The sequence below is a fragment of the Lepidochelys kempii genome, chromosome 14, assembly GCF_965140265.1.
Source record: "Lepidochelys kempii isolate rLepKem1 chromosome 14, rLepKem1.hap2, whole genome shotgun sequence".
In the NCBI taxonomy this organism is placed as follows: Eukaryota; Metazoa; Chordata; order Testudines; family Cheloniidae; genus Lepidochelys; species Lepidochelys kempii.
The window spans coordinates 14,914,910-14,942,340 of NC_133269.1; the positions used below are offsets into that span (position 1 = coordinate 14,914,910).

The 27,431-nt window shown below is 46.7% G+C and overlaps 2 protein-coding genes across 7 annotated transcripts; both read right to left on the reverse strand.

The window, feature by feature from the left end:
- Positions 1 to 131: 131 nt before the first annotated feature.
- MIF4GD (MIF4G domain containing) lies at positions 132 to 22,564 on the reverse strand. 5 transcript variants are annotated; one of them, XM_073312011.1, is made up of 6 exons: positions 22,506 to 22,564; positions 9,050 to 9,183; positions 4,208 to 4,317; positions 3,269 to 3,424; positions 2,213 to 2,305; positions 132 to 1,194 (listed from the first exon to the last, which is right to left on the reverse strand). In XM_073312011.1, exons 2-6 carry the CDS (start codon positions 9,129 to 9,131, stop codon positions 967 to 969), a joined length of 669 nt encoding a protein of 222 aa, XP_073168112.1. In that variant the 5' UTR covers positions 9,132 to 9,183; positions 22,506 to 22,564; the 3' UTR covers positions 132 to 966. The 5 variants fall into 5 exon arrangements, with proteins under 5 accessions (XP_073168112.1, XP_073168110.1, XP_073168109.1 ...); XM_073312009.1 differs by lacking the exon at positions 22,506 to 22,564 and adding an exon at positions 19,402 to 19,481; XM_073312008.1 differs by lacking the exon at positions 22,506 to 22,564 and adding an exon at positions 15,274 to 15,737.
- On the reverse strand, positions 17,460 to 27,178 carry SLC25A19 (solute carrier family 25 member 19). 2 transcript variants are annotated; one of them, XM_073312003.1, is made up of 7 exons: positions 27,074 to 27,178; positions 26,236 to 26,416; positions 25,509 to 25,664; positions 24,652 to 24,822; positions 22,506 to 22,689; positions 21,073 to 21,203; positions 17,460 to 20,076 (listed from the first exon to the last, which is right to left on the reverse strand). In XM_073312003.1, the coding sequence occupies exons 2-7, from the start codon at positions 26,365 to 26,367 to the stop codon at positions 19,885 to 19,887; spliced, it is 966 nt and encodes a 321-aa protein (XP_073168104.1). In that variant the 5' UTR covers positions 26,368 to 26,416; positions 27,074 to 27,178; the 3' UTR covers positions 17,460 to 19,884. The 2 variants fall into 2 exon arrangements, with proteins under 2 accessions (XP_073168104.1, XP_073168105.1); XM_073312004.1 differs by lacking the exon at positions 27,074 to 27,178 and adding an exon at positions 26,671 to 27,054.
- Between the last annotated feature and the right edge of the window lie 253 nt (positions 27,179 to 27,431).

Genomic DNA, 27,431 nt, shown 5'->3' on the forward strand with positions numbered 1-27,431 from the left:
CTAGAGGAAAACTAACACATGGCAATCTTACAGAAGAGATCTTCATGCCCTATTTGTAGCTACCTCCATAGTAGCCCAACTCCCTAGAAACGTTACAGAGCAAGAGCTCTGTGGAGAGAGAAAACATGGTGTTCATTAGTGTAAAACTTTTATTAGAAAAAACCTCAATAGAACACATTATTTCCCCTTTACCTCTCCCTTTTGTCAACAGAAATGTACAATATTGAAGTTCATTACATTGCTTTTTAGAAAAAAAATTCCATAGTGGTTACTATATAAAACTCATAAAAACAGTTTCTAGCTACATGTGCTCAAGGAAATTGCTGCTATGACGAATGTACACTGGGTGGTGTCTCCTTCCTCCAGGAGCAGGTGTTGCTTCTGCTTTCCATAGGCACCAAGCCTCCCAGAGGGCAGGGTTGGGAGAAATAATAATTGATTGCCTATGTAAAGGGCCCTTGATTTCACAGGGAACAAGGTGAGACTCATCCTGGAGGACTGTTTTTAAAACTTGGTTTTTGTGTAATGGGCTCAGATTCCATGTGGCATAAGCAGCAAAGAGGGGAGTTTTCCAAATAAGCTGCGACCACTTGTCTTAACTCGGTTGGTGGCTGACAGAGTTGATACAAAAGAGCTGACCTCAGTATAAACCATTGGCTGTGCTTTCCTGACTGCTACTGTAAAATGGTTTGAGAGGCATTAATTAACATGGGCCATAGGTAAAGAGAGTGGAAGCTCTGACTAGGTTAAAACTGCCCTTGCCCCCAAATCAAACTGTCCCCTGTTGCAGTCCAGCAGACACAGTACAAAGGGTCTACTGGGAGTAAACAATATAAATCCTATTTAGAAAAAGCATTAGAAAAAATGTTAACTTAAAAATATCAAACATAATTGTGACGTTTGCTCGTGAAAGTGCCAGGGTGAAACTATTTGAGCCCCTGGGTGAGAGTTCTGGCTGTGGAAGGTTTAATCTGTGACTTCACTGTAATAGTATTTTTGAGCTGCATCTGTCATCTTCCAGTCTGCAGCCCGGAACTCTATGATCTCCAGCAACAGGAGCTGAGAGAGCGAGCTGAGCCCCTCCTCCAGGAGAAAACCATCTCGCAGAAGGGAGAAGAGCTCATCCATTGGCTGGGAGTTCATCTTTTCCAGCTGTTCACCAATGCGGTGCAACTGCAGCACCAGACAGTCCACCTTAAAAGAGGAAAGGAAAAGGCCACCTTAAGATGGAGTGTGGGCCTATGATGTTTCTAAATAGAGCTCCTGCCCCAGCACCTCTAAATTAATCCGGGCGGGTTCTCCCCACCCTGTTCCCCTATATTTCTACTACATCTACTCTTTGTTGCCATCAATCTCTGGTAGTGACTAGGAACCTGAATGTTGATAGCTGCTTGGAGGGGGCTCTCTCAGAAAGAGGTGTCTCCATGAGATCCCACAGCTTCACACATGAAATTACTGAAGAAACATGCTGGCAGTAATTCACACCATTAGACCTGCATCAACTCATACTGAGGGTCCCAGCAGGTGGCAAAAGCTATATCAGCATTTCCTCAGAGCTCCTTCAATGGGTGCAGTGTAAGCACCTGAATAGAACAGACAGAACTGTCTGAACCATGCTCTGTTTCCAGGGTGATTTGGATTCTTTTGACCATATGGTGGTTGCTCTCACAACTAACAAGGAACAGCAGCACCTGTGCTATGAGCAGGATGCTGGTAAGGCTGAGCGCTTGAAGGGTATGTTGTGGTAGGATGCCAGGGAGAACATCAAAGCAAAAGCAAAATTCATGTCCAGTGGCTTATGAACTTTATAACAGTCCTTTGGTTGTTTCAGTGCTTTTGGCATTCAGAGGCTCTGATCACTGCACAGCTACATGAGCCACAGTCAGATCTGGAGCTTGAACTAAAAATGTTTGGAATGAGGGAGGAGAATGGAACCTTGGTTGCAACATAATTATGGATGCACCAGCACCTCCATAATTCCTCCATTCTGGGGCTGCAAGGAACGTCCCACCTTACAAGCCTCCCTTGTTCCCTACCCCCACCCCACTTACAATAGGTACAAGGGAAAAATAAGTTCTGTTTGGCTTTATGCCTCCCTTTTGGTCTAGACATCAGTTCAAACCTTTCTGAGCAGCCCTCACAGGACAGTATTTTTGCCAGTCACTTGGCTGTACAAACTCTCCTTGCATGTTAGCGTCCCACCAGCACTCACCTCCTCCTCCTTCTTCAGGCTATCAGGTTGTGCCAGTCGGAACAGGCATTCATAAACTGGGTTCACCAGCGCCATCATGGGCATGTTGTTCACCTGTTAATGGGACGGATGCACATATCAGCTCATGGGTAGAGGAGGAAGAGTTTTATTTTTAAAGAATTGTTCCTTCACTGTTCTCAAATGGGACGGGAACTGCTCCCCTGGAAACCGGTCACAGTGTCACTCTGGCTCAGAGCTCCTGTTAGCAGGATTTGCCTAAGAGACCATATAGACACATCTCTCTTAGCCAGAGGACCAGGGATCTTTGCATGGGGCAAAGGTACCAACAGAGATGGGACAGTGATGCAAAAATACACATTTTCCAAAAATGTTTGGTTATATTTTAAAATTAATTCGCTACACCCATGCTTTTTTCCCACATTTCAAATGTGTTCACAGTCCTTTCGCCTTCACTGCCTACCAGTATCTGAGCCCATGAGTTCTATGGCCACAAAGCTCCCAGAAAACTATTTTCAGTATGCATGCTGGGAGGGCTTTAGCACTCGTCCAGTCAGGGAACAGGAAATAATACCATGGAACTTCCCCAACCAATTGCAATTAAGCAACGAGACTTGAATTTAGAGATCAGTTGGAGCAAAGAACTCCAAAAAGTGTGTGCCAACCAACGAATAAAGGTGTGCGCACCTGTTCCAGGAGCTGTGAGGGATGCTAAATTTGTTCAAAGTTTGTTTATTAAGAATTATTTGCTCAGCTCTATATACCAACAACTCTTCCTTCATCCCCTACTTTATTGATAAGGGGAACAGCAAGCAATGGTCTCCAATATGCAGAGGGCAACATAACAATAGTGAAGAGCCTGAACTGTAATGTTTGAATGCAGATCCCCAGTCCACACAAAGAGTAAGGAGTTCAGAATCAAGATTTTTGGGTTTAGCCACAAAATTCAGAATTCACTCCAGGTTCCAAACTCTGGCCCCTAACTCTGGAGGGGTTTGGTTCAGATCCTCTTTAGCCATAAGGCAGCAGATAGGGATGTCCTCTGCATAGGCACCTTACCCTCAGGTAGTCAAAGATGTTACAGATGAAGGTGACATAACAGATCCATGCCTGGGGTGAGCGGGCTCGCAGCTCTTCCCGGTCCTTATACTCCTGTTGCAGTCGGTTAAGCAGACTCCGTCGGAAAATGCTCTGGCCCACCTGCTTGCTCTCTGCCTACGACCCCAGAACAGTGAGGAAAGCGGGGGGGAGACAATGTGAGTACCCACATTACTAGCGTCTTTACATATCACTCATTATCAGACTCCCATTGTTGCACAGAGAAAGACGACTGGTGGGAGTCTAACTGCAAGCAGAGTTGAGGCTACTGTCATGGCCTGCACATCCCTTCCCATTCTCATCCTCTATTTCACTGCTTCACTGGAGCTAGAGAATCTCCTCCCAGCATGCAGAATTCCATAGGCCAGACTCACTCCTGATCTTATGGAAATAAACCTTTTATATATGCTGGATAAGTTCCTCTGCCATGAAGGCCACTGCCCCCAAGATTAGGGAACCCTCTTCCAGTTCAGCCTGAGAAACTGCACTCACAGACGGGTTTGGATTTCTGCATATCTGTGGCAGATGGGGCAAGTGGTGGTAGCCTCCATTAAAACATTTACAAAGACAGAGAGCAGCTGGTCTGGTGATCAGAATGCAGGACTGGGAGAAAGGAGGTGCTGGGTTGTATTCCCTGCGTGACCTTTTGCAAGTCTTTCCTTCTGTGTGCCTGAATTTCCCCTTTCTTTGAAAAGGAGATGATACTCCTCTAGAGGGTGGCATTGGATGACTCAGTAGTGCTAGTAAAGTGCTTTGCAGATTAAAAGTTCTCTGTAAATGCTGTAGGACTGAGGCAGGCCCAGCTGAGATGCCAGGGTACCCACTAGCACTAGCTGTGATCTGGAAGGGCAGGCTGTGACTCACTACGGATTTGCTGTCAGCATGCTGACATCCTCTCACCTGGATGATGGTGTAGCAAATGCGCCCAGCCTCCTTACTGAACACAGAGTCTTTGAGGGACTGATCCACGATTATATTAGCCACTTTCTCCAGGTCTACACTGCTGGGGTCTGCAGGGAAAGAAATGATACCGTCAGCACAGCACACTCACTTCCCAACACTGCACAGATTTCCAACTTCACACCCTCCCTGCTCGTGCTTCAGACCACCAGCAAAGCAGCTACGGTGCACATGGGAGTGTGTTGAGCTACCATGCTGTAAGAACTCAGGCTCACTCCCAGGCTGGCAGGGACCAGAGACAATTAACTCAGCTGCTGTAGCCCCCCTACAGACTGCATCAGGGTTGGCATCTTCAGAGGGTGCTTAGCATTTTTTGGCAGAGACAGTCATCACAATGGGAGGGGAAAGGGGAAAAAGAGTGAGAGTAGGGGGCTAGTTTAAATTTGAGCTGAATAGGCAAATTTTCATTATGCTTTGAATACAGATGCTATAGCTGAGAAGCCGGGCTGGCTTTTCCCTATGAGGCCTCCAACCCCAACCCCTCCTACCTGGGCTTTTCCCTAGGACACCAAACTTCCAGAAGGGGGAAAAAATGCTTAAAAAGGATGAAAAACAAATGAATATGGCAGTGTCTGTTAAGCCCCTGATGAGGGGAGGATGCTGGTAACAGGCTGAGGAGTGACCAGAGCAAGGGTACAAGAGTCAGGACATTTGCACTTTATTCCTGCTTCTGTCACCAACTCTCTGTGAGACCTTGGGCAACTCACTTACCCTCTTCGTGCCTAAATTTCCACACCTGAAAAACAGGGACAATGTCCTGTCCTACATTTCTATGATTCTATACTGCTCTAATTCACAGGAGGCTGCAAGAGTTAACGCCTATAATTGGAAGCCACAATGAACTTCACAGTTGTCACTGTGCTGCACCATCAGGGCCACCTGAGATTACATGGTGACAATGGACACAGAATTAAGATCCTTCTGGTCAAAAGCAGAAGCCCTAGCCACTTGACCTACAGGAGAATTTGTTAGTGGCACAGAGCCTAAAACACAAATGACCAGTTCTAATTCCACCCAGCTGGGAGCAGTAGTATGTATACACACAAACACATTCTACAGTTATTGTAGGCAGCACCCTTAGCGCTGCCTATAGTTAAGGTTGCCCTACAACAGTGGTCTCCAACCTTTTCACACCCAAGATCATTTTTTGAATTTAAGGGCAACTCAGGATCTTCCCCGCCCCTTCCCCGAGGCCCCACCCCTTTCCCAAAGCCCCGTCCCACTCATCCCATTCCCCCAATCCGTCGCTTGCTCTCCCCCACCCTCACTCACTTTCACTGGGCTGGGGTTGGGGTTGGGGAGTGGGCTCTGGGCTGGGGCTAAGGGGTTTGCAGTGTGGGAGGGGGCTCTGGGAGGGAGTTTAGGTGCAGGAGCGGGCTCTGGGCTGGGGCAGAGTGTTGGGGTACAAGAGGGGGTGTGGGCTCTGGGAGGGAGTATGGGTGCAGGAGGGGGCTCCAGGCTGGGGCAGATTGTTGGGGTGCAGGAGGGGGTACAGGGTGCTGGCTCTGTGAGGGGGTCAGGGCTGGAGCACGGGTGCAGGAGGGGGTATGGGGTGCTGGCTCAGAGGGGGGTCAGGGCTGGGGCTTGGGGTGCAGGAAGGGGTTTTTGGGTTCTGGCTCTGGGAGGGGGCTCAAGGCTGGGGCTTGGGGTACAGGAGGGGGTTCAGGGTGCAGGAAGGGGTATGGGGTGCTGACTCCAGGAGGAGGCTCAGGGCGGCTGGAGGTTGGAGTGTGGCCTTCCGCTGGGCAGCACTTACCTCCAGCAGCTCCTGGTCTGCGGTGCAACATGGCTGCTGCTGAGGCAGACTCCCTGCCTACTCTGGCCCCATGCCGCCCCCGGAAGGGGCCAACATGCCCCTGCAGCTCCTGGGGTAGGGCACGTGGCTCTCCGTACTGCCCCTCTCTGCAAGCATCACCCCCGCAGCTCCCATTGGCCACAGCTCCCCTTTCCTGGCCAATGGGAGCTGCGGGGGCGATGCTTGCAGAGAGGGGCAGCATGCGGAGGGAGACCCCTGTCCCCCCTCCCACCCAGGGCCGCGCTGGCCACTTCTGGGAGCGGCGTGGGGCTGGGGCAGGCAGGGAGCCTGCTTTAGTGGCAGCCCTGCTGCACCACTGGAGATTGCGATTGACTGGGAGATCCTCTAGGATCGACCAGTCGATCACGATTGACCGGTTGGTGACCACTGCCCTACACTTTCCATTATAAGACCTGGTTTTCAGCTGCTAGCTTTGCCAAACAAACTGTTTGACATGAAATTTTCTATGTTGGATGCCTGCCTTAGGCTGAAGTTTTTGAAATATTTCAGCTAAAATGGTTCAGCTGTTTCTAAGAATGAAATTAGGGGGAAACATGTTGTTTACTCATGTTAAAAAATTTCCTACAACTGTTTAGTTGAGATGCTGTAGTATAGGGTCTCCATGCTTTGAGGCACAGACCCACACATTTGTACACAGTCCCACATGACATTCTCAAAAGCAAACGAGGGAAATGTGGTCTAGCTTAAAATTATTATAAAATAGGTGCAAAATTGGTAGAAGGACCATAGCCAAAGAGTAGTTATCAATGGTTTGCTGCTAAACTGTGGGGATGTAATACTGCAGGGGTCAGTCCAGGACTATTCAATATTTTAATGAATGACTTGGATAATGGAGTGGAGAGTATGCTTATAAATTACATTTGTGGATAACACCAAGATGAGTGGGGTTGATAGCACTTTGGAAGACAGGATAAGAATTCAAAACGATCTTGACAAATTAGAGAATTGGTTCGGAAATCAAGAAGATGAAATTCAGTAAAGACAAGGGCAAAGCTACACATTTATGAAGGAAAAATCAAATGCACAACTATGACACAGGGAATAACTGGCTAGGCAAGAATACTGCAGAAAAGGACCTGGGGGTTATAATGCATCACAGATTGACTGAGAGTCAACAATGTGGTGCAGCTGCAAAAAAGGCTAATATTCTGGGCTGTATTAAAAGTGGTATCATATGTAAGACACAGGAAGCAACTGTCTCGCTCTACTCGGCACTGGTGAGGCCTTAGCTGGAGTGCTGTGTCCAGTTCTGGTTTCCACACTCTAAGAAAGATGTGGACAAACTGGAGAAAGTCCAGAGGACAGCTACAAAACTGGTAGAAGATTTAGAAAATCCGACCTCTGAGGAAAGGTTAAAAAAACTGGGCTTGTTTAGCTTTGAGAAAAGACGACTAATGGAAGACCTGCTAACAGTATTCAAATATATAAAGGGCTGCTACAAAGAAAACGGCGATCAATTGTTCTCCATGTCCAGTGAAGATAGGACAAGAAGTAATTGGCTTAATCTGCAGCAAAGGAGGTTAAGGTTAGCTATTAGGAATAACTTTCTAACTATAATGATAGTTAAGTACTGGAATAGGCTTCTAAGGGTGGTTGTGGAATCCTGATCACTGGAAGTTTCTAAGAACAGGCTGGACAAACACCTGTTGGGAATGGTCTAGGTTTACTTGGTCCTGAGCGCTGGGGACTGGACTAGATGACCTCTTGAGGTTCTTCAAGCCCTACAGTTCTATGATTCTGTGCTCATTAGAAACGTGTGGAGAAATTCTCTGCCAATTCTGGCTGCACTGAGCACACTTCAACCTAGGTCTGCAGCGACTGGTCAGGACTCTCCTTGCAACTGCTTCTCCTGGCTGTCAGAGGCCACTGTGGCAGCAGGCACAAGAACTGAGAGCAGGGAAAAAACAACGAGGAGCCCCTGTGGCACCTTCAAGACTAACAAATTTATTTGGGCATAACCCAAATAAATTTGTTGGTCTCTAAGGTGCCACAAGGACTCCTCGTTGCTTTTGCTGATACAGACTAACATGGCTACCCCTCTGAAACCTAAGAGCAGTGAAAAAAGAAAAGGAGTACTTGTGGCACCTTAGAGACTAACACGGCTGTTACTCTGAAACCTGTCTTAAGAGCAGTGAGACACTCTCCCTTGTGCTCTCAATGTTCCCCCTGCTGGTGGGCCCAGGAGATGGAGGAAGCACCCTGACTGCAATGCAAAGGAGCGAGGAATGGGGTGGCAGGGGGAAGAAGGGAGATTGCAGGAGCAAGAGGTGGGGAGAAGCAGAAGGGGAGCAGTTGCCAGAGGGTGAGAGATGTACAGAGGGCAGGGGAGGAGAATGGGAGAATATATAGGCACAAAGGTGGAGGGGGCAGAAGGCAAGGTAGGGGGTTGGATAGGAGCAAAGGGAATTGGGCAGGAGGAGGAGTGGGAGTGCAGAATCTGGGATTGGAGGATGTTGATTATTTGCTGAAGGGGATGGGGAAGTAGCTAGGGATGACTCGGAGCACGGGGGAGACAGACAGCAGATGGGGGGACTGGGCAGGAGCAGAGGCTGGGGGGATAGTAGCAGGATGGGAGAGCAGAATCTGGGATTGGGGGAGAATGAATAGAGGGATGGCCGGTGGATGGGAACAGAGACAGTTTGAGGGCACAGGAGCAGAAAGATTATAACCACTAGAGGACGCGCCCCTCCAGAATCTGGAATTGAACTCAGACAACTGTGCCTTAAATCTCAGGGAGGAGGTGGCAGGGAGTAGAGATTGTGTGTTGCAGCACTAGCTCACCCATGGTGGGGAAAAGGCCTTGGGGGTCAAGCAGCGGCCTAATGGCATTTCTGACGTAGCTCTCCTATTCGGAGCCATCAGTGTTAACAAGACAAAACGGCATCTGGTTGTTCAGGAATGATCTGCCAGCCAGCCTGGGCATGGAAGCCATGGCACGGGGGCTGGAAAGACAGGTGCTTGCTGACCTTTGAGAGCAGTTTTCAGTAACTGCTGCGTCTCGGTGTCGAATGACTGTATCTTATACTCTTCTTTGCCCGTGTCTCCCATGTCTGGCCTGCTCCGACAGCGCAGTTAGGGAAGTGGCTGTTAGTGGCAAACCCTGAAGAAGAGATCAAACACGGCTTAGTTAGACAGGGAGATGGGTGAGGGTAAGTGTTGGTGTTTTTGTTGCCATTTGGGGAAACGCTGGAGTACTGTATAGTTTAACCAATTCACTAATGTAAAGAGCACTCAGTTATTTTGGGGTTGTAAGATTTTTCCAAACTGCACCCCCCCAAATCCTGGGAAACCATCACTACTATTTTTTATAATCCCTTCCGTCTGCCACACTTTCACAAGGGGTTTTGGGCCAGTGGGCTCTCTTCGGTAGACCATATATTTTCTGATATAATAACCCATTTAAACTGTTGAGCTGCAACTTCAAAAACAAACAGCCCACCCAGAGGCAACAAAAATATGTTATTTTAAAGGGAGTAACAGCCTGAGCCTGTCACAGGGAAATGCACACAAGAGCACGGCATGGATCTGCTGATTCATTTGCTCGCATGTGGCTTTGAACCCACAATTCAGCTGATTTTGCTCAAAGACATAAGAAAGATTCAAAACATACGGATGATCATCCAGTCCACCTCCCTCCTGCACTGTCAGTTAATAGCAGAGCTGCTTTCACACAGTAACATCCACTTCAGAGGGGCTGTGCCAGAGATGAATCTTGCTTACTGAGGCAAACAGAGATAGCGAGCAAATTCTACAGCCAACAACATTATTAAGTCTCTAGTCTCCTTTAGAGCTCGCAGTATTCTCCCTTGTACGAAATGATCCTAAAAACTCCTGGGTTTTCTTCTGCTTAGTTATTTTGGGGGAGTAGTCATTTCACATACGCATCCAGTCTTACCTAATGTGAGACCAGCCACTGGTCGGTGCGGCACCAAAGGTTTACTGCAGGGCTGCAGTGGCCTGTGTCACAAACACTGGGAGGGCAAATGTCCAAGTGGAGCATTCAGTGGGTTTTGCCAGCTCATCAGAATTCCACAGTCGCTGTGCAAACTGCCCAGGAAGCAGATATCAGGGATTAGCGAGATGAAGGCCTATATAAGAGGTGTGCCAGAAGTAAGAGGGTATAGCCCTGCAGCCCAAAAGCAGCTTGGGACAGGCTGCTGTAAGTTAGAGCAACCCCTCAATGCTCTAACTGACACAAGCGCCATTTTGGTTCCTGGAGCAGCCCAGAAACTGGAGAGTGCAAAGGTGGGGTAAAGCCACCTTTGCTCCCCGCTCAGCTGTACCCGAAGCACAGCACAGAATCAGACCCAGTCATTGCAAGTTTCCTGTTTTCAAACACAGCAGAGACCTTCTAGCTCTCTCACAGCTCTGTGTCTGACTATATTCCGGACAGCAGAACACTCTCCTGTAGTCAAACATGTTGCCTGCCTAGAGACTTGGGTTTAGATATAGTTTATACCCCCTAATGCATTTATAAGGAGATGGGAGGTCCCTTTTGGTTTTACAGCAATGTTTAATTAGCAAACATTCTCTGGTTCTAAGTTACGGAAATTCACACAAGTTACAATCTCTTGCTCCCTGTCCACAAGGTGTCTCTTCCAGGTAAACTCCTCCTTGGTTTTATACCATGTACTTACTCAGATCTCTGTGTGTATTCTCAACTAAATCGTCTCCATGCCAGAACTAAAGTAATATCGTCAACAATAACCGAACTTCTGTACGCACATGATTGTGCTGTAGTTGCACACTCAAAGGAGGATCTACAAACAGCCCTGAATTGCTTCTCTGAAGCTTACAAAAGCCTAGGACTAACTCTAAACATCAGCAAAACAAAAGTTCTCCACCAGCCAGCAAGGAAGATCTACATTGAAAAAGAAGAACTGGAAAATGTAGAATACTTTGCCTATCTTGGCAGCCATCTCTCACAGAGAGCAGACACAGATGTTGAGATTCAGCAATGATGATGACTCACACAGAGCTCTGTGTGCATTCTTGATTAACCTTCTCTTTCCTAATGAGGATGTGATGTCATTCTATCAGGCAGAGCTTCATGAATGGCTGGTAGGGTAAGCAGTAGTGGTAGTCCACTTTCCGATTGCTGAGTCTGGCCTGGCATTTTGACACACCCTGTGTGGTAACACTGTGCAGCACCTCCACCTTAGGCTGCAAGCTAGAGCGCTAGGAGGCTACAGGATCTGGTTCTCCCCTAGCCTTTTTCCCCTGAAGCATCCCACCATTGCTAACACAGGAACAGCTCCCGGCCAGTGGTCACCTTAGTGTAGAGAGCCCATAGCTGCTGGCCTTTTTACCACTGCATCAACTAACCCTGCTCAAAGCAAATGCAGATAGCCTGATAGTAAAAATGCCAGTGCTGTGTCTATCAAATGATCCTACTGTGGTTAGCACTGGTGGGATGTTTGGGGAGAAAAGGGCCTGTGAAGACCAGCCATGAATGCTCAGCGTAATAAACAACAAATCCCAGTTGTGTTCACTACTCCTGAGTCCTATCATGTCTCTATTCCAAGGGACACTGCAGCATCAATGACTCTCAGTGCAGTGAAGATCACGGAGCAAAGGGGAGCAGGGAATACAACACCCAAGTCTTTAAATCAAGATTGGGCATCTTTCTAAAAACAAGATTGCCTAGCTCAGCCACAACATATGGCACCAGTTGTCAAACTTTTTGAGCTGAGCCCCCAGTTTGAGTTACAATTTTTGGTTGCACTCCCCAATACCTGAACCTCCCCCCCTCAGATTTTCAGGGTGGAGGAAGGTGTGTGCAATGGTCTTTTGGGGCGGAGCCATTGCTGGGCACAGAGGTGTTGACACTGACTCTCAGGCTGGGTGGCCCACTAAGATAAGTCGGGTTTGGAGGTGGCACTCTCTCCCCAAGCCCCACCACCCACAGCCAAAGCCTGAGGCACTTGGCATCACCACTAGCACCCCCGAACGTTCCTCCGTGCGCCCCCCAACATGAAAACCTCTGACATATGGGCTCTATGCAGGAATCAGTGGATGAGTGTGTCTGGCCTCTGGCTACGCAGGGGGTCAGACTAGATCAGGGGTTCTCAAACTGGGGGTCAGGACCCCTCAGGGGGTCATGAGGTCATTACATGGTGGGGTCGCGAGCTGCCAACCTCCACCCCAAACCCCACTTGCCTCCAGCATTTATAATGGTGTTAAATATATTAAAAAGTGTGTTTAATTTATTGTGGGGGGGTTGCACTCAGAGGCTTGTGATATGAAAGGGGTCACCAGTAAAAAAAAGTTGAGACCCACTGATCGTAATAGTCCCCTCTGGCCTCAAAATCTATGACTGCATTCAAGTATCTGCCACCTGGTCCCAATACCCCTCCCCCTTGTTAACTTCAGCATTTGGCAGTCAGTTCAGTAGTGGCCAGCCACACAGCCTGACTCCAGTTCCTTGTGCAACGCAGATGGGCAGGAACAGAACACAGAGGCTGGGGCAGACACATACACTGTGGATATGAAGAATGGAGCTTCTATTGATTGACAACCAAACACCCCCATCATAGGTGCTGACTCCACGGATGCTCTAAGGCTGGAGCACCCATGGAAAAAATTAGCGGGTGCTTTGCACCCACCGCCAGCCAGGCTCCCCCGCCCAGCGATCAACTGCTCCCCCTCCCTCCCGGTGCCTCCTGCATACTGCAGAACAGCTGTTCAGTAGCATGCAGGAGACGCTGGGAGGGAGGGGGAGCGGGGATGGGGTGCTCTCGGGGGAAGGGGCAGAATGGGGCAGGGAATAGGTGAGGTGGAGTGGGGGCAGGAATAGGTGGGGCCAGAGCGGGAGCAGGAAGACGCAGGGTGGGGGTTTAGGAGAAAGGCAGGGTCTGGGGCTGAGCAGGGATTGAGCACCCCTAGGGAAAATTAGAAGCCAGCGCCTGTGACCCCCATTGGCCTCTCAGGAATTTCAGGCCACAGCTTGAGATGTCCCTTCTTTTATTAAATCCTCTAAAGACTCAGTCACATTTCTCCTCTCTTGGTCCTCTCTCCCTCTGTTTCCTACCACAGACATCTGGGCCAGAGCACAGTTGCTGCTCATTCTCCAGAAAGAGGAGGATGAGAGTGTTTCAGAGGATGTGTGGTGAGAGCACCCAGAAGTCAAGCGGGTTGGCTGGAGAGAAGGCCCAGCACTCTTACTAACTGTGCAAGCACTCAGCTTCATCTGAGCCTGTTCAGGTTTCTGGAGAATAGGAGGGTCTCACCCCTCCAAATGGGGATGAGCTGCCTGCTGCTGCCAGCTGAGTGCAGAGTGAAGCCACTTACCAACCCCAGCATGTGGGCTGCTGCCCTGGCTAGAAGCACATCACTCTGCACAATGCACCTTCATAGATTTAATACTGCCACAGGGAGGTGGGGGGGGGGGGATGAGCTCCTGCCTACCTTCCACACCCAAACACGGAGCTTCCCAGGTCTGGATCAGAGATCCTCAGAAGCCCAGGAGAAAATAACTCAATTTAAGATGATAACAAGTGATCCCACCAGTAACATGTTTCATCTGTCCTTGAAGATCCTTTATCCACCACAGAAGAGTCATTACATGGCTGCTGGGGAGGAGCAGGATAAAACACAGGACTTGGTACATTTGAAACTGTCCCAAGCAACTCAGTTTGCTGCTGGTTCCTTGGTATATTTTATAACACTGCTGTGGGAGTCCCACCTCCACTACTCCCAACTATGTCCTGTCAGTCCAATACCAGCCTCCCCACATTAGAGCTCAGAGAAGGCTCCATACAAACAGTAAGAGTGAGCAACAGAATTGAGGTTCCCTCACTCAAGTGACTGACTATAAATACCCTCCCCAAATCTTGGGACTCATCTCCTGACATGTGGGCAGGAAAAACAGTAGGGCAGCATAACAGGGCTCTCCCAACACTAAAATCTCCGATTCCAACTAAAACCACTACAAAAGAGAGGAAGAACAGTCCCAGTGATTTGGATGCTAGCCTGGGACTTGGGAGACCTGGGTTCAACTCCCTGCTCTACTACAGGCTCCCTGTGTGACCTCAGGCAAGTCACAGTTTCTCTGTGCCTCAGTTCCCAACTGTAAAATGGAGATAACAGCACTGTCCTGCCTCATAGGGGTGCGGAGGATAAAAACATTAAAATTGTGAGGCGTTTTGATACTTTGGTAATGAGAGCCATGAATAAAAGACAGAACAGGGGGTCAAGATTTTCCCCTTGCCAGGACTGGGTTATCTATAATGTGTGTGGGTGTGGCTGGTGATAATGGTGGTGGGGTTGAAGGTCCATCCTGAGAGAAGGGGTTAAATACCCAGAACTTGATGTGGGTTGATTTACTTCATAACACAATTTTAGGGGCATGTCTCTCTATCCATTTACCTTTTAAGAAGGAACCCCATCACCATGGTACCTAAACAGCCACCTATATATTAATTTACAGCAGGGGAACACTTTCCCATTGTTTGTCAGCAGGAGGGGGGGAAATCAGGATATCAATGCAAATTTCAAGCATAAAACAATTATGAAAGTGCCTGCCCTATCACCTGTTTTTAGGAATTTATCTATCTAGGATAGCTGGTTAAGAGAAAAAAGTGATTTTAGGCCTCAAAAACTCCAGAAAAATTGCCTCAAATTATGGCCACCATTAAAATTACAAACTCTCTCCCTAGATGAGGAAAAAACAACGAACAAAAAATTTACTGAAAAACCCTAGAACGGGATCAAGGAATCAGGTGTTTGGTTTGCTTTAAAAGCAGGACAGCAGTGGAGAAAGTCAGTAGAGAAACGTCCCGGCTTGAAAAATAATTGCTACTCCACCCAAAAGCAGCAAAAGTTTGTTTCTGAGCAGCCCAGCCCAGCCAGATTTGCAAATATCACCAACCTGCTCCGGCTTTTCTCTTCACTCTGCCAGAGAGTTTTTTTCAGGGCTCGAGCGCTCGCATCTTTGGTGCCTTCTTTGCATTAGAGAAGAACCGCCCCTACCCCTAATTCTTCTTGCTTTCAGGTTCGGGTTTTTGGAGATAGATCAGGAAAAAACCCAGCGCCAAGAACAGCAGCAGAAGAAGCAGGAAAGGCAGCAGTTCAAGCATGGAATGCAAATGCAAGATAGGCATCCTTCGTACATTCGCCCCTCCACCAGGAAAGCGCCCTGAGAGACCCCAGGCGGCACAATCAGGCGGCAACTCTCAACTGCTGCTCTTACTTTTCAGCTTCTTTGGGGTCAGTGATTACCACCAGACGGATTCTTTCCATTGCAAACCCGCGGGTTTCCTCTTAGGTCATTTCCTAGCAGCCAGAGCCAAGGGGAGGAGGAACTTGGGAGTGCTGAAACAGCAGCGCCACCGCCTGGAAGAACCAGGATTTACGCAACCTTCTGCATTCACCTATCCATCTCTTTCCTTGCAACCCCCTGCTCTCTTTCACCATCCTAGGACTTGGGGGAGTGAGGGTCAGAGTGTGCCCGTTTCCCTCTGACTCAGACTGTTGTCTCCCAGTCAGAAGATCTCTTCGTCCATAGCTGTATTTTAATACTCGGTTTTGACCATACAATCTTTTGACTTTTCTATGAACTTAGCCCTAGCGAAAGGCTACATCCCTCTGTTTAAATGCAGGACAGATACAAAACAGCAAAAGAAGCTGCAGTGCAGATTCCCCACACTGTCCTGCAAACGTGCCCCACTCCTGCCCTGTAGGGATCTACTTTCCAGGCATGTGAGTCCTTCCCACTCCATGGTCCATTCAACCTTTGGCCTCTATTGGCACTACCAGCACAGGAAGACGGGGTGCACGATTTTCACTAGTGGTTATGGTGATTAATGAAACATGAAAAACTACTCACTGGGAACTGGGCATGCCTATATCCAACAGGCCTCATGTGCCTCCAAGCAGACACCACACGGTTGTAACTTTCAGATCAGTTCATGTACTTGAAGCTGACGGTTACTTTTCCTCTTTTCAGGCTATTCCTTTTGTACAGTAGTAGTCCATGGCTTCACATTCTCCTCTGTTAGCTTGGAAGTCTGGGGTTTGCTCATAAACAAAGAGCTGAACCTCTTATTCTTGCTTTCGTATTTTCCTTCACAGTTTATAAGCGAACTTCAGAAGCTTGAAACTGAAATCTATTTACTCTTCTATTTTTCCTTCCCTCTCTAAGATAGGCACCTTGATGAGTATGTTGGAGCAGAACTGCTCAGGTCTTGGCACTAGGGGTTTTACTTGCAAGGTAGGAAAAAACGTTTGAAGAATTTAAGAATGGGGAAAATATATGAGCTTTAAAAGAAATAAATAAATGGGGGGGGGGGAATATGCCAGCTCACGCTTTAACAAGGTCTCAAAAGAGCAGGTGCTGTAGAACACACTTTATGCTCCAAAAAGAAAAGGAGTACTTGTGGCACCTTAGAGACTAACCAATTTATTTGAGCATGAGCTTTCGTGAGCTACAGCTCACTTCATCGGATGCATACCGTGGAAACTGCAGCAGACTTTATATACACACAGAGACCATGAAGCAATACCTCCTCCCACCCCACTGTCCTGCTGGTAATAGCTTATCTAAAGTGATCATCAAGTTGGGCCATTGATGATCACTTTAGATAAGCTATTACCAGCAGGACAGTGGGGTGGGAGGAGGTATTGTTTCATGGTCTCTGTGTGTATATAAAGTCTGCTGCAGTTTCCACGGTATGCATCCGATGAAGTGAGCTGTAGCTCACGAAAGCTCATGCTCAAATAAATTGGTTAGTCTCTAAGGTGCCACAAGTACTCCTTTTCTTTTTGCGAATACAGACTAACACGGCTGTTACTCTGAAACCTGTCTTTATGCTCCAAAGTTACCAAGTGCTTAATGTGTGATGAGGGCTGGTCATTACTCCTTAGCATTAGCATATTTATAAAAAGTAGAACAAAGCATACTCTTGAAGCTAGAAAGCAGCTTTAGTGAATGAAGAATTAGCAGCTGTTGATAACATTCTGCAACACTGTGTTACAGATACATATAAACTAAGTCTGAACTTGTCTACCACAGATTGGCGAAGTAGGTCAAACATCTGCTTCTTTAATTCTCACACCGTGGAACGATCAAGCTTGTGCAAATCCATTTGTACAATCACTAGTTATTGTGCAGTAATGGATATCTAAGCACTGAAGCCATCTCCTGCTTTGCGGTTGGGGCAACGGTACCCTCTAGTGACCAAGCCCAGGAACTTTGGAATTCTAATAAAAAATATGGTTGCATCTGCAGTATAATTCATGAGCCTTGATCTCACTGCAGGCAACAGGAGCAAGATCAGGCCCTTGTTAGAGGGTGTTTGTACAATATGATCCAACAGCATCACCCCATCATATACATGGTTTGAGTGCTTCAAAAGAGATGAAAGGAAAAGCCAGACAGGAACATAATAAATATTTAATGTTTTCTTTCCTCTCTTTAGAGACAGGCACACGTTAAACATATATTGTGGAAAAAACACAGCTGGTCAGAAGCCTTAAATCTACTGCATTTGCAAAAGGTCCATTCAGATGTTCGCTAGAAATGCTGCAGAGGATTAAGGCTCTGCATTAACAATGAAGGCTTAAAATCAAAAGGGAAAATGACTCACTTCAGTAACCAATCCTAGAACATTTGTTTTTCCTCACTGAAGCACCTAATACGGCTCTGTGTAAACATCCTGAGAGATGAATGTTACTGTACATGAGTTCAGGTAATCAGTGCTATTGGAAATAATACACATGCTACTGGAAAGTGTTCATTGCAGTATTTGCACATAGAGGATTTACTGGCCAAGGCTAGGCGGCAACTGTTGTGGATTCCATTACAGCTACTGTAATATTAGTATGTTGTACTTTGCTTAGTAAAGTTCTTTGCTTTACCCAGATGATAAAAGGCACTAGGATAAAAACAAATGCAATTGCTGAGCAGCTTGTGGGGTGAATTTCAGGCAAAGCAAATCCTCACTGATAGGATTACATTAGAAGAAAATTCCAACAATCGCCACCAGTTAGACTGGGGCACAGTCTCACGAGGGAAGTGGTGCAAGCCCTATTGATTTGAGTCACTGGAAACTGGACTGAAGTCAGGTATACAGTCAAAAATAACAACCCTGCACTTGCAAGTGGGAGGAACAAGGTGACCTAATGAATCTTTTCCATCACTTAATTTATCTGATTCTAGGAAATACAACCCCGACGTACTGATCCTGCAAAACTCAACAGGAGCAAAATAAGACCCATCTTGCTAATTCTTTGTATTAAACCAGTATCTCTCTCCTTTACGTAAGGGGAATCAATGCTCTTGTTTTTAGCCACTTCCCCTCCTTATGATGTGACTCATGTTTAGAGACTAGTGATTGGCACATTAGAAATACTTTAAAGACACAGACATCAAGGATGGGAGATGAAATGACTGTCTATCATGGTTTGTCTTTTCATTCTATTACAGAGGCCACTAAATCCCTTCCCCACCAGCTAAATGATCATATTATATAGACCCATCACATGTATCATCAACAGCCCAGTGTGCAACAAACCATGATCAGTGTGGAGGCTCTCTGCTCATTCATTCCCTCCTAGTGCAAATAGAGGCTCACCAGGCTGCTTCAGAAAAATTAAAAACAAAAACAAACCTATACATAAACAACTCCAAACTCCTCAAGCTTCTTTGCCCTTCAGTCCTGACAAGGGACTGTGACAGGTTTAGATCATTTAACCCACAATAGAAAAGGTTTGGAAACATTTCCAGGGAGGAAGATCTGCTCCAATGCCCTGCACAGAGCAACTATGTCATTTCTTTCAGTCTATCTGGCAATTCTCAGGTCTCTCTCAAGCCTCAGCAACAGATCCAAAGAATTAATCTCCCAAGTGCACCAGGTGCTCAGCAATTCCTTGGCTCTCTGATGACAAAAGAGTCACTAGTTTCCACAGGACTATCTTTATTATTTTAAGGTAGGTTAAAAAAAAAAATCTTTATAGCATCTGTTTAATCATGACAATCTAATAGCAAAGCAGAGCCCCAACATGTCAGTGCAAAGCAAGAATAGGTTTTGTGCATTGAGAGACCTTCCTGACAGCAAACAGCATTAGACCTACAGACCTGTTTGTAAGAGCATTACACTAGCAAAGTAGAACCCTAAGAGGCCCACAGCAGAACTCACAGGCAAAATAAGGGACACTTGTAAAACAAAAGTAAGCTTGCCACTTGTAGTGAGAAAGCAAATCAGGGTTGGCATAAACATTGCTAGATGATGCTATGTTTAAAGTGGCTCAGGATGTGAAGCTGGTAAATGTCAATGGCAAAGAGAAGACAGGTGTCTATGCAGAATAAGGAAGGGGTTACCTGTACAGCAGGGAGATGAGAATATGCAGCCAATAGACAGGCCCTAAGCAGAGGGCTGAATCTTTAAAGATGTGGCATCATTAGACACTAGTCGAGTGGCACTAGCAAAGTCAGATGGGTCCCTGTGCTTGAAGGATTTCATATATTTGATCAGATGCCACTTCAGAGCATGTTGCCAGACGGGTAGTAGCATTAGGTTTTTATAAAACCCCTTCTCCCGAAATGAATGCTGATACTATAGGAGATATGATGGAAGATGCTCAGTGTACCCCAGGGCTCAGTGTCCTCAACAGAAGCCGCAGTCACCTGTTCCTTTGGTTTTGTTGCAAACAGATCTTTCCTCCAAAGCTAGTGGACACGTGTTTTCAGAGCCCTGGCAGGGAGGAGCCATTCCCCACCCCACTCCATGTGACAATGAGGCCACTAGTCTTACTCCTCCACAGAATAAAACTGCAGCTGATGAGTCCTGCCTCTTCAGCCCTCCTACCCCTTAGTGCTGCCAGTGTCCTTCAGGGCATACAGCAGGTTGCAGAAGAACTCATACCAGAAGAAGGTGAAGCCAGTAGAGAGAGCAGCCTTCAGCAAGCTGGGGGAGAGACCCTTAAACAATCCAACAGGCCCCTCCTCTCGCACAATTTGCCCAGCACAGTCCATTAAACCCTTGTACGTCCGCACCTGGGGGGAGAAGAGTTGAGACAGTAAAGAGAGCAATAGCACAAGCTCAGCTCATCTGGGCAGAATTCTCTCAGAAAGCTCTGTAACATATTCCACACATCCAGGAAAGGGACTCAGAGGACTTGAAAGAAAGCCAAGGGCTGTTTCAAAAATGTACTCTCGATAACTGTAATGGAGATTCTAGGGATATTCACTATGACTAATTGGCAGCGTTAAAGAATCAGTCTGAGTGTACACTGATTTGTAGATGCAGGCACCACAGCCACAAATTACATTTACCATTATCAGCAACAGCTTACACGCCAACTGAATGACAGGAAATCCTTTATACCACACCTCATGCACTGTTCATGCTACAGAGTTTGCAGAACAACTGTTTCAGAATGTGCTGGTATTATTTTCCATATAGACTCAGACACTTTTAGGCCAGAAGGGACCATCATGATCATCCAGTCGACTGACCTCCTGAACGTTGCAAGCCATAGAACTTTACCCACCCACTCCTTAATAGACTAATAACCTCGGGCTGAGTTACTGATGTCCTCAAAACATGATTTAAAGACTTCAAGGTGCAGAGAATAAACCATTTACACTAGTTTAAACCTGCAAATGATCCCTGCCCCATGCTGCACAGGAAGGCAACCCCCACCCCCACGGTCTCAATCAACCTGACCTGGAGGAAAATTCCTTCCCAACCCCAAATATGGCAATTAGTTGTACCCTGAGCATTTTAGCAAGACCCAACAGCCAGACACCTGGGAAAGAATCCTCTATAGTAACTCAGAGCCCTCCGTATATAGGGCTAATAAGAGGATTCTCTCATATATAGTATATTGTGAACAAGTCAACCAACAATGCTTTGGTAGGCTTGGAGAGGAAATAAACAGAACCCTGTTCAAAATCAGATGTTATCTGGGTAATGAGTTTTCTGGGTAACGTTGAAATGTAGACCAAGAAATAAACATATGAAAACCAGTTGATCAAAACATCTCTCACCTGCCCAAAGGCTGCCCGGGCCTGCTCAAAGCCTCCCACCTGCAACCGCTTTTTAAATAGGTCAAAAGGGTAAGTAAGGGTTTTGCTGATAACTCCGGCACAGCTGCCACACACGAGGTTTTTAACATTACCTGAAAAGCAGAGAAGTGGAAAGAAGATTGTACGGAGGAAATGGAGGATTAGAATGGAGTTCTGATTTACAAAAGCATCATGGAAAGTAAATCAGACCCATTTATTCATAGACTGTAAGGCCAGGAAGGACCATTATGATCATCTGGTCTCAGCTTCTGCATAAAACAGGCCATGGAACCTCACCCAAGAATTTTTGCATCAAGTCCACAACTCCTTTGAGTGACAGCATATCTTTTAGAAAGATATCCAGTCTTAATTTAAAGACTGATTTATTCTGCAGCTTTGTCAAATGGCAATACACAAAAGAAACCATAACAGAAGGGTTTATCATCAATAACCAGGCAAGCTTTCACATTGCTAGGGAAAAAAAGTACTGGAGATTGGTAATAGGGTATGGAACCTTGTACTTCCAGTTGAGGGTTCAAATCAGAACAGGTTGGTAGAGATCATAAATTGGTAACATCTGGTGGTTGTACAGAGGCCAATGGGAAAGGAGTTTGGTAGTCTTAGTTCAGGTCCTAATTGGCAGGTGGCCTCAACACAAAACTACCATCATAACCTGCTGTCTAAGACTCAATAAACATTGAGGATGAGCTGCTCTCACGCATAGGAGGTAATCTCTTTATTTGAGAACACTCTGATGGAGCAGAAACTTGCAGTGATCCTACCCATGATGTATGTGCTCTGGTGGATGGAGGTCCCATCTCCAGGGCTGTCAAGGTGCCACTTTTCATGAAATTCTCTTAAAAACTCAGAATAGCCAAAGAGCAGGAGATTGATATTAGAACAACTTGGGAGATTTAACCTGCACCAGATGAATCCTCTTGTACAAGCCAAAGAGGGGAAGCAACTTTAGAACACACACTTGTTCAGAGATCCTGTACTCACTGACAGTCCTATCCTCACAATATTACTGAAATTGAAAGAAATAAAGGCTGTCTCAGCAAGGTCTTTCCACTGCACAAGCCGCGTGACTCAAATTGAGAAATAATATACTGGACTGGAGAGTTCATCTTCCTGTCGATGGTACTTCTATGGGCCTCATTACCACAATATCTGAGTGCCTCACAGTCTTTAATGTATTTATCTTCACAACACCTCTATGATGTAGGGTATTTAGGTATTTTACAGGTAACGTATTTAGGCAGAGAGAAATTAAGTGACTGGCCCAGGGTCACACAGTAAGTCTGTGACAGGAGAAGAAATTGAACTCAGGTCCTAGTTCTAGACTAGTGCCCTAGCCACTGGACCACCCTTCTTCTTCCTCCATGACTGAGTATTTCACAGTCCCAAGCACCCACCTGCATTCCTTCCTTCTGATGGCATCACCCATTTATACAATTGTTGCAGGAGATTGTAAAAGGAGAACTGGAGACCAGCATATGGAAAGACAGCAATGATAGTGGGGGTCAAACCCCTGTAGAAGGTCAGAGGCCCTTCTGTTTGGTACATGGTCACCACAGCATGACGAAGATTTCGATAAACCTAAACAACAAGAAACAGAAACAGTAAAGTTCTCCTGTTAGATACACTTACAATCAGCTATTCAGAAATCGGTTACATTCCTGATACAGATCATGGGGATTCCCATCTCCCAACATATAACAGGTTGATTTTTAGCACAAACAGATTAACAAAACCATTTCACGTATCATCACATGAACACTCACTGCTGAGTCTTTGAAATCCTGATAATAATTAAAACAGACTGACAGAATAAACATGGATCTCTGCCACATGAGACTAACTGAACCAACAAACCCTCAGTTCTGCTGGACACTGAAAGGCATGTCTGGACATTGTATCCTGAAGTTGCCTGAACTTTGGCTCTGGTGGGAAGCAAGCCCCAGAGATGGGTCCCCATGACTGAGAACACCCTAATCTGAATAGCTTCAGAAAGTGACAGTAAGGGGAGACTGGCAGATTAGGACAGCTATTATGGGGCAGGTGGAAAGCTCTGGGTAACTGAGCAAAACACAGCTGAACTCACAGATAGCGTGTCCTTCAAAGATTCTTAATTTACAAGAGTGATGTCAAATATGCCAGTCACAACTCTTTACTCAACAAGCTGAGAACATTTCTTGTCCAGTCTTCTTTGACTGTAGCTAGAAAACACCAATTCTCAAAGACTTATCGTACTAAAAAATCTAACTTCTCATATTTTTGGTAATTTTCCCAATGGCTTTAGCTCCAGCACTTGTATTTGTATCAGAGGTGTGATTTCTTCCTCACAGCCTAGTTTCACCATTACTCCTGCAGTGAAGCCCTGACTACATGGGAATGGATTGCGATTCCATTACAAGTCAAGCAGAAACACAATGAGAAAATGGCTCTGATTCAAAATTAAGTGTCTCCAGTAAGAACAGAGGGGAGACAGAACTTGGTTGGGGGGAGACAGATCCTTGTATAAACAAGGACATAAAACTGGATTACTAGAGGACTGCTTTAAAATCTTCATACCTGTAAGAACCTGCACATGACTCTTTGTACACTTTGCATATTTATGAGCCAACAATGTGACGCAGTTGTGAAAAAGGATATCATCATTTTGAGGGTGTATTAACAACAGTGTTGTACGTAAGACAAGGAAAGTAATTATTCCACTGTACTTGGCACCAGTGAGGCTTCAACTGGACACTGCGTCCAGTTCTGGGCACCACACTTTAAGAAAGATGTGGACAAACTGGAGAGAGTCCGGAGGGGCACTATAAAAATGATGTAAGATTTAGAAACCTGACCTATGAGGAAAGGTTAAAAAAACCCTGAAGATGTTTAGTCTTAAGAAAAGAAGACCGAGGGGGAACCTGGTAACAGTCGTCAAATATCTTAAGTGTTGTAAAGAAGATGGTGATAGATTGTTCTCCATGTGGACTGAAGGTAGAACAAGAAGTAATGGGCTTAGTCTACACTAAGGGAGATTTAGATTAGATATTAGGAAAGACTTTCTAACTATATGGATAATTAAGCACTGAAATAGGCTCCTAAAGTGATGTTGTGGAATCCCCATCACTGGAGGTTTTTAACAACAGGTTAGGCAAATAGCTGGTAGGGATTGTCAAGGTATACTTGGTCCTGCCTCAGTTCAGAGGGCTCGACTAGATAACCTCTCAAGGTCCTTTCCAGCCCTACATTTCTTTGATTCTTTGTTTGAGACATGTCCCCTCAGGAAAGGCCGAGGAATAAATCCCTCGTGCAGCTGAGTACCAAAACGAGAGCCAAAGCAGCCCTGCCAAAAAGAAAAGTTCCTCCTTCTCTCTGCCAGGACAAAACATGTGTCAATGGACCAAAGGATAACTTTGCAGTAATGACAATACCACCGATTAAGGGCTCCAGCCTTCCCAGATCACCTGCTGGAAGTTGTGATGTTTTCTCCACACTAATTTGAATGAAACATGACTACTGGCAACAAATATAACAAAGCTAAAGGTCTTCTCCCCTAACTCATACCTTAGGCTCGCCCTGAGCAGCAAAGCGGGTGCGTAGTGTGTCAAGAGGCTGAACTGTCATGGTGGCAGTGCAAGCAGCCAGGCCGCCACACACAAAGTGCACGATGCAGTTGCGGGTGTTGTATGATGTGGCATTGTGCACCAATTCCGTCAGGCACTCAAAGGTCACAAACTTAAAAGAGAAACAGAAACATACGTCACAGAGAAAACTCTTATCACCCACAACCCTCCTAGTTCCAACACATTCTAACAAAAATAAATAAATCCATCATTTGCAACCTCCAAGGATGCAGCCATCAAATTAGGGAATACTCTTGGCATTCAGAATCTTCAGTTCTCCCTTTAGGAGAATACAGTCTGGGATTTAAAACAAAAAGGCCTCCTAGGACGATCCCATTTTAACTCTCTCTCCTCTCCACAATTTATTAATTAAATAATACACATTTGGCTCTTATACATCACCTTTCAATAGATGGTCTCAATAGGTTTTAGAAACATTCATGAATTAAGCTTCACAACGACCTATGAATCAGTATCATCAACACTGTCATCCTCAATGAACAAAGCCAGTAAGTGAACCAGAAAGATAAGTGACACACCCAAGGACTCATAGCATATAAGTACGTCATCTGAGACTAGAACCCACATCTGTCCTCTTGGTCCACTGCTCTATCATCACCTAATCACACTGCCAGAGTCTTTACTTTGGCATACAAAGTACCCTATGAATGGTCTAGCCCTACAGACAGCTGGGTAAGTGATGGGCAGCTATGACAGGATGAGGCTGCTGACAAAGCCACTATAGGAACTAAAAATTTCAGAACAAAGCTAGCCCTGGATGATTTCCTGACACCTTACCTGGACAGCTCCATAGCTGACTGAGAGGAGCTGAGCGGGCACATGCCCCTTCCAGAATGCTGTTGGCCCTTCCTCATGGCAGATCCGGTGCGCCGTTTGCAAGATGCCATAATATTTAGCCAGTGGGTTTCTGGGGGAGAGTTGTTCAATCTGAAGCTGAAAAAGAACAAAGAAATTACTTTACTCTGTGATCTGCTTCAAGGACCTGAACTGATCTTTGAAACGCTCAGTGTCCTATATTAACTCAGACCCCTCTCCTTGTGTGCCCTCATGGCAGCTACAACTGGCTCAGATACCACTGCTGCTCATCCTTAAGAGTTGGGGGCAGAAGAAGAGGTATGTGCAATGCTAAAGAGCTGTGATATTCAGCAAAAATGTTAATAAAACTAAATTAGGACAGGTAGCTAGGGAGGGGGAAAAAAGGAAAAGCAAGAAAAACATAAGAGCTATGTACAAGAAAATAAGACAGAGCAGAAAAATACATTAATTTGTTAACAGAAAGCAGAAACGGCCCCCAAAGAGAAATAGATCTGTCTACCTTGTATAATCTGTATTTAACTCACACACAGAGGTTTAATCAGCTATGTAATAGCTTTTGGGTGTATTTGTGACACTGGCAATGATTTATTTAAATACTATAAAAGGTTAAAAGAAAAAGCATTGCTTCTTTTTATTCTCTGCATGTTCCTCTTCCAGGTGTGTCACGGGGGGCTGTTGGGAAAGGTACCTGAAAGCGAATCTTGATGACATCCACAGGGCTGATTAGAGCCCGAGTGACAAACCCAGATGCAGATCCTGCCACAGCCACCTCCACAGCGGAGATGGACTTCACTTCAGATTTGGGGTCATAGCCGACCATCACTACCTGGTCCACGGGCAGCCTCCACTTGCATCAACCTCCAGGAGTGCTACAGTCCAAAGACAGAAGAGCATGAGGAGTTTTCAGTGAGAGTCTACTTCTGACCTCTCGCAGAGGAGCAAAGAAGTCTCTGTCACACAACAAGCTAGCCTCAGGCCTGTGAATATTTTTGATCCCAAAAAGGAACCCCCGACTCCGAAAACTGCTCCCGCCACCAGAACACACGGACTACTTAAACAGGATCAATAATAAAGCAAAATAAAAGGTCTTCATCCAGCCTAACAAAGGCAACAATAAACACACCTTGGCTTGGGAGGATATAACTTTTGGAAGAGACATGCTGGCACCAGCCCTACTGGAGGGGAGGGTTGCTGGTGTGGGGCTCGGGTGGATGGGGGGCAGAAGTGATGGTTACTGGTCGGGACTTGCAGAAGGGACACTTCGCGGGTTGGACCGGGACAGGCTGGGGGCAGAGGCGCCGGTCGCTGGTCAGGCTGGGGACGCGCCGCGAGCCCAACGGCCGGTCGCCCAACGGCCGGTCGCCCAACGGCCGGACGCGGGGACGCGCCGAGGGGACCGGTCGCTGGTGTGGACGGGGACGCGCTGAGGTCGAAGCTACCCGGGGTCACCGCACCTCAGAAATTCCCCCTCAAGCCTCTGCCCCACAGCGCCCTCCCGAGGAGCCATTCACCACCACGACGCTCACCCCGGTGCTGCCCAGGCCGGCTCCCGGACGCTGTCGCCTCCTCACGTCGCTGCCCAGAGCCTCTCCTCGGCTGCTTGACAATCCAGCCAGCGCCCGGCCCTGATCCGGGAGGACAAAACACACTGCGCATGCTCAGGATCATCGCAGGCGCCAGGCCTGGTGGGAGATGTAGTCACGCCAGACCTCGTAGCGTAATGCGGGGGGGGCGGGGCGCGCATGCGTGCAGGGCAAGGGAACTCCCCTATTTGCTGGGCTTATAGGGTGCGGAGGTCTTGGCCACTGCGCCCTTCACTGCCCAGGAGCCCGTGGTGGGTGGGACCTAGGCACTGAGAACACACAGGAGGCGCCTGGTTTTCAA

Bases quoted from the DNA above. Each gene is read 5' to 3' on its own strand.
- MIF4GD (XM_073312011.1), bottom strand. From the start codon at position 9,131: ATGGGAGACACGGGCAAAGAAGAGTATAAGATACAGTCATTCGACACC. The intron at 4,318-9,049 runs GTCAGCAAGCAC...CTTTCCCTGCAG, and splicing joins ACTGAAAACTGCTCTCAAAG to ACCCCAGCAGTGTAGACCTG. The intron at 2,306-3,268 runs GTAAGGTGCCTA...TCCCATTAACAG, and splicing joins ACATCTTTGACTACCTGAGG to GTGAACAACATGCCCATGAT.
- SLC25A19 (XM_073312003.1), bottom strand. From the start codon at position 26,367: ATGGTCGGCTATGACCCCAAATCTGAAGTGAAGTCCATCTCCGCTGTG. The intron at 24,823-25,508 runs GTAAGGTGTCAG...TTCTCTTTTAAG, and splicing joins TCAGCTATGGAGCTGTCCAG to TTTGTGACCTTTGAGTGCCT. The intron at 21,204-22,505 runs GTGGGTGCTTGG...TCTGCTTTTCAG, and splicing joins ATCAGAAGGAAGGAATGCAG to GTAATGTTAAAAACCTCGTG.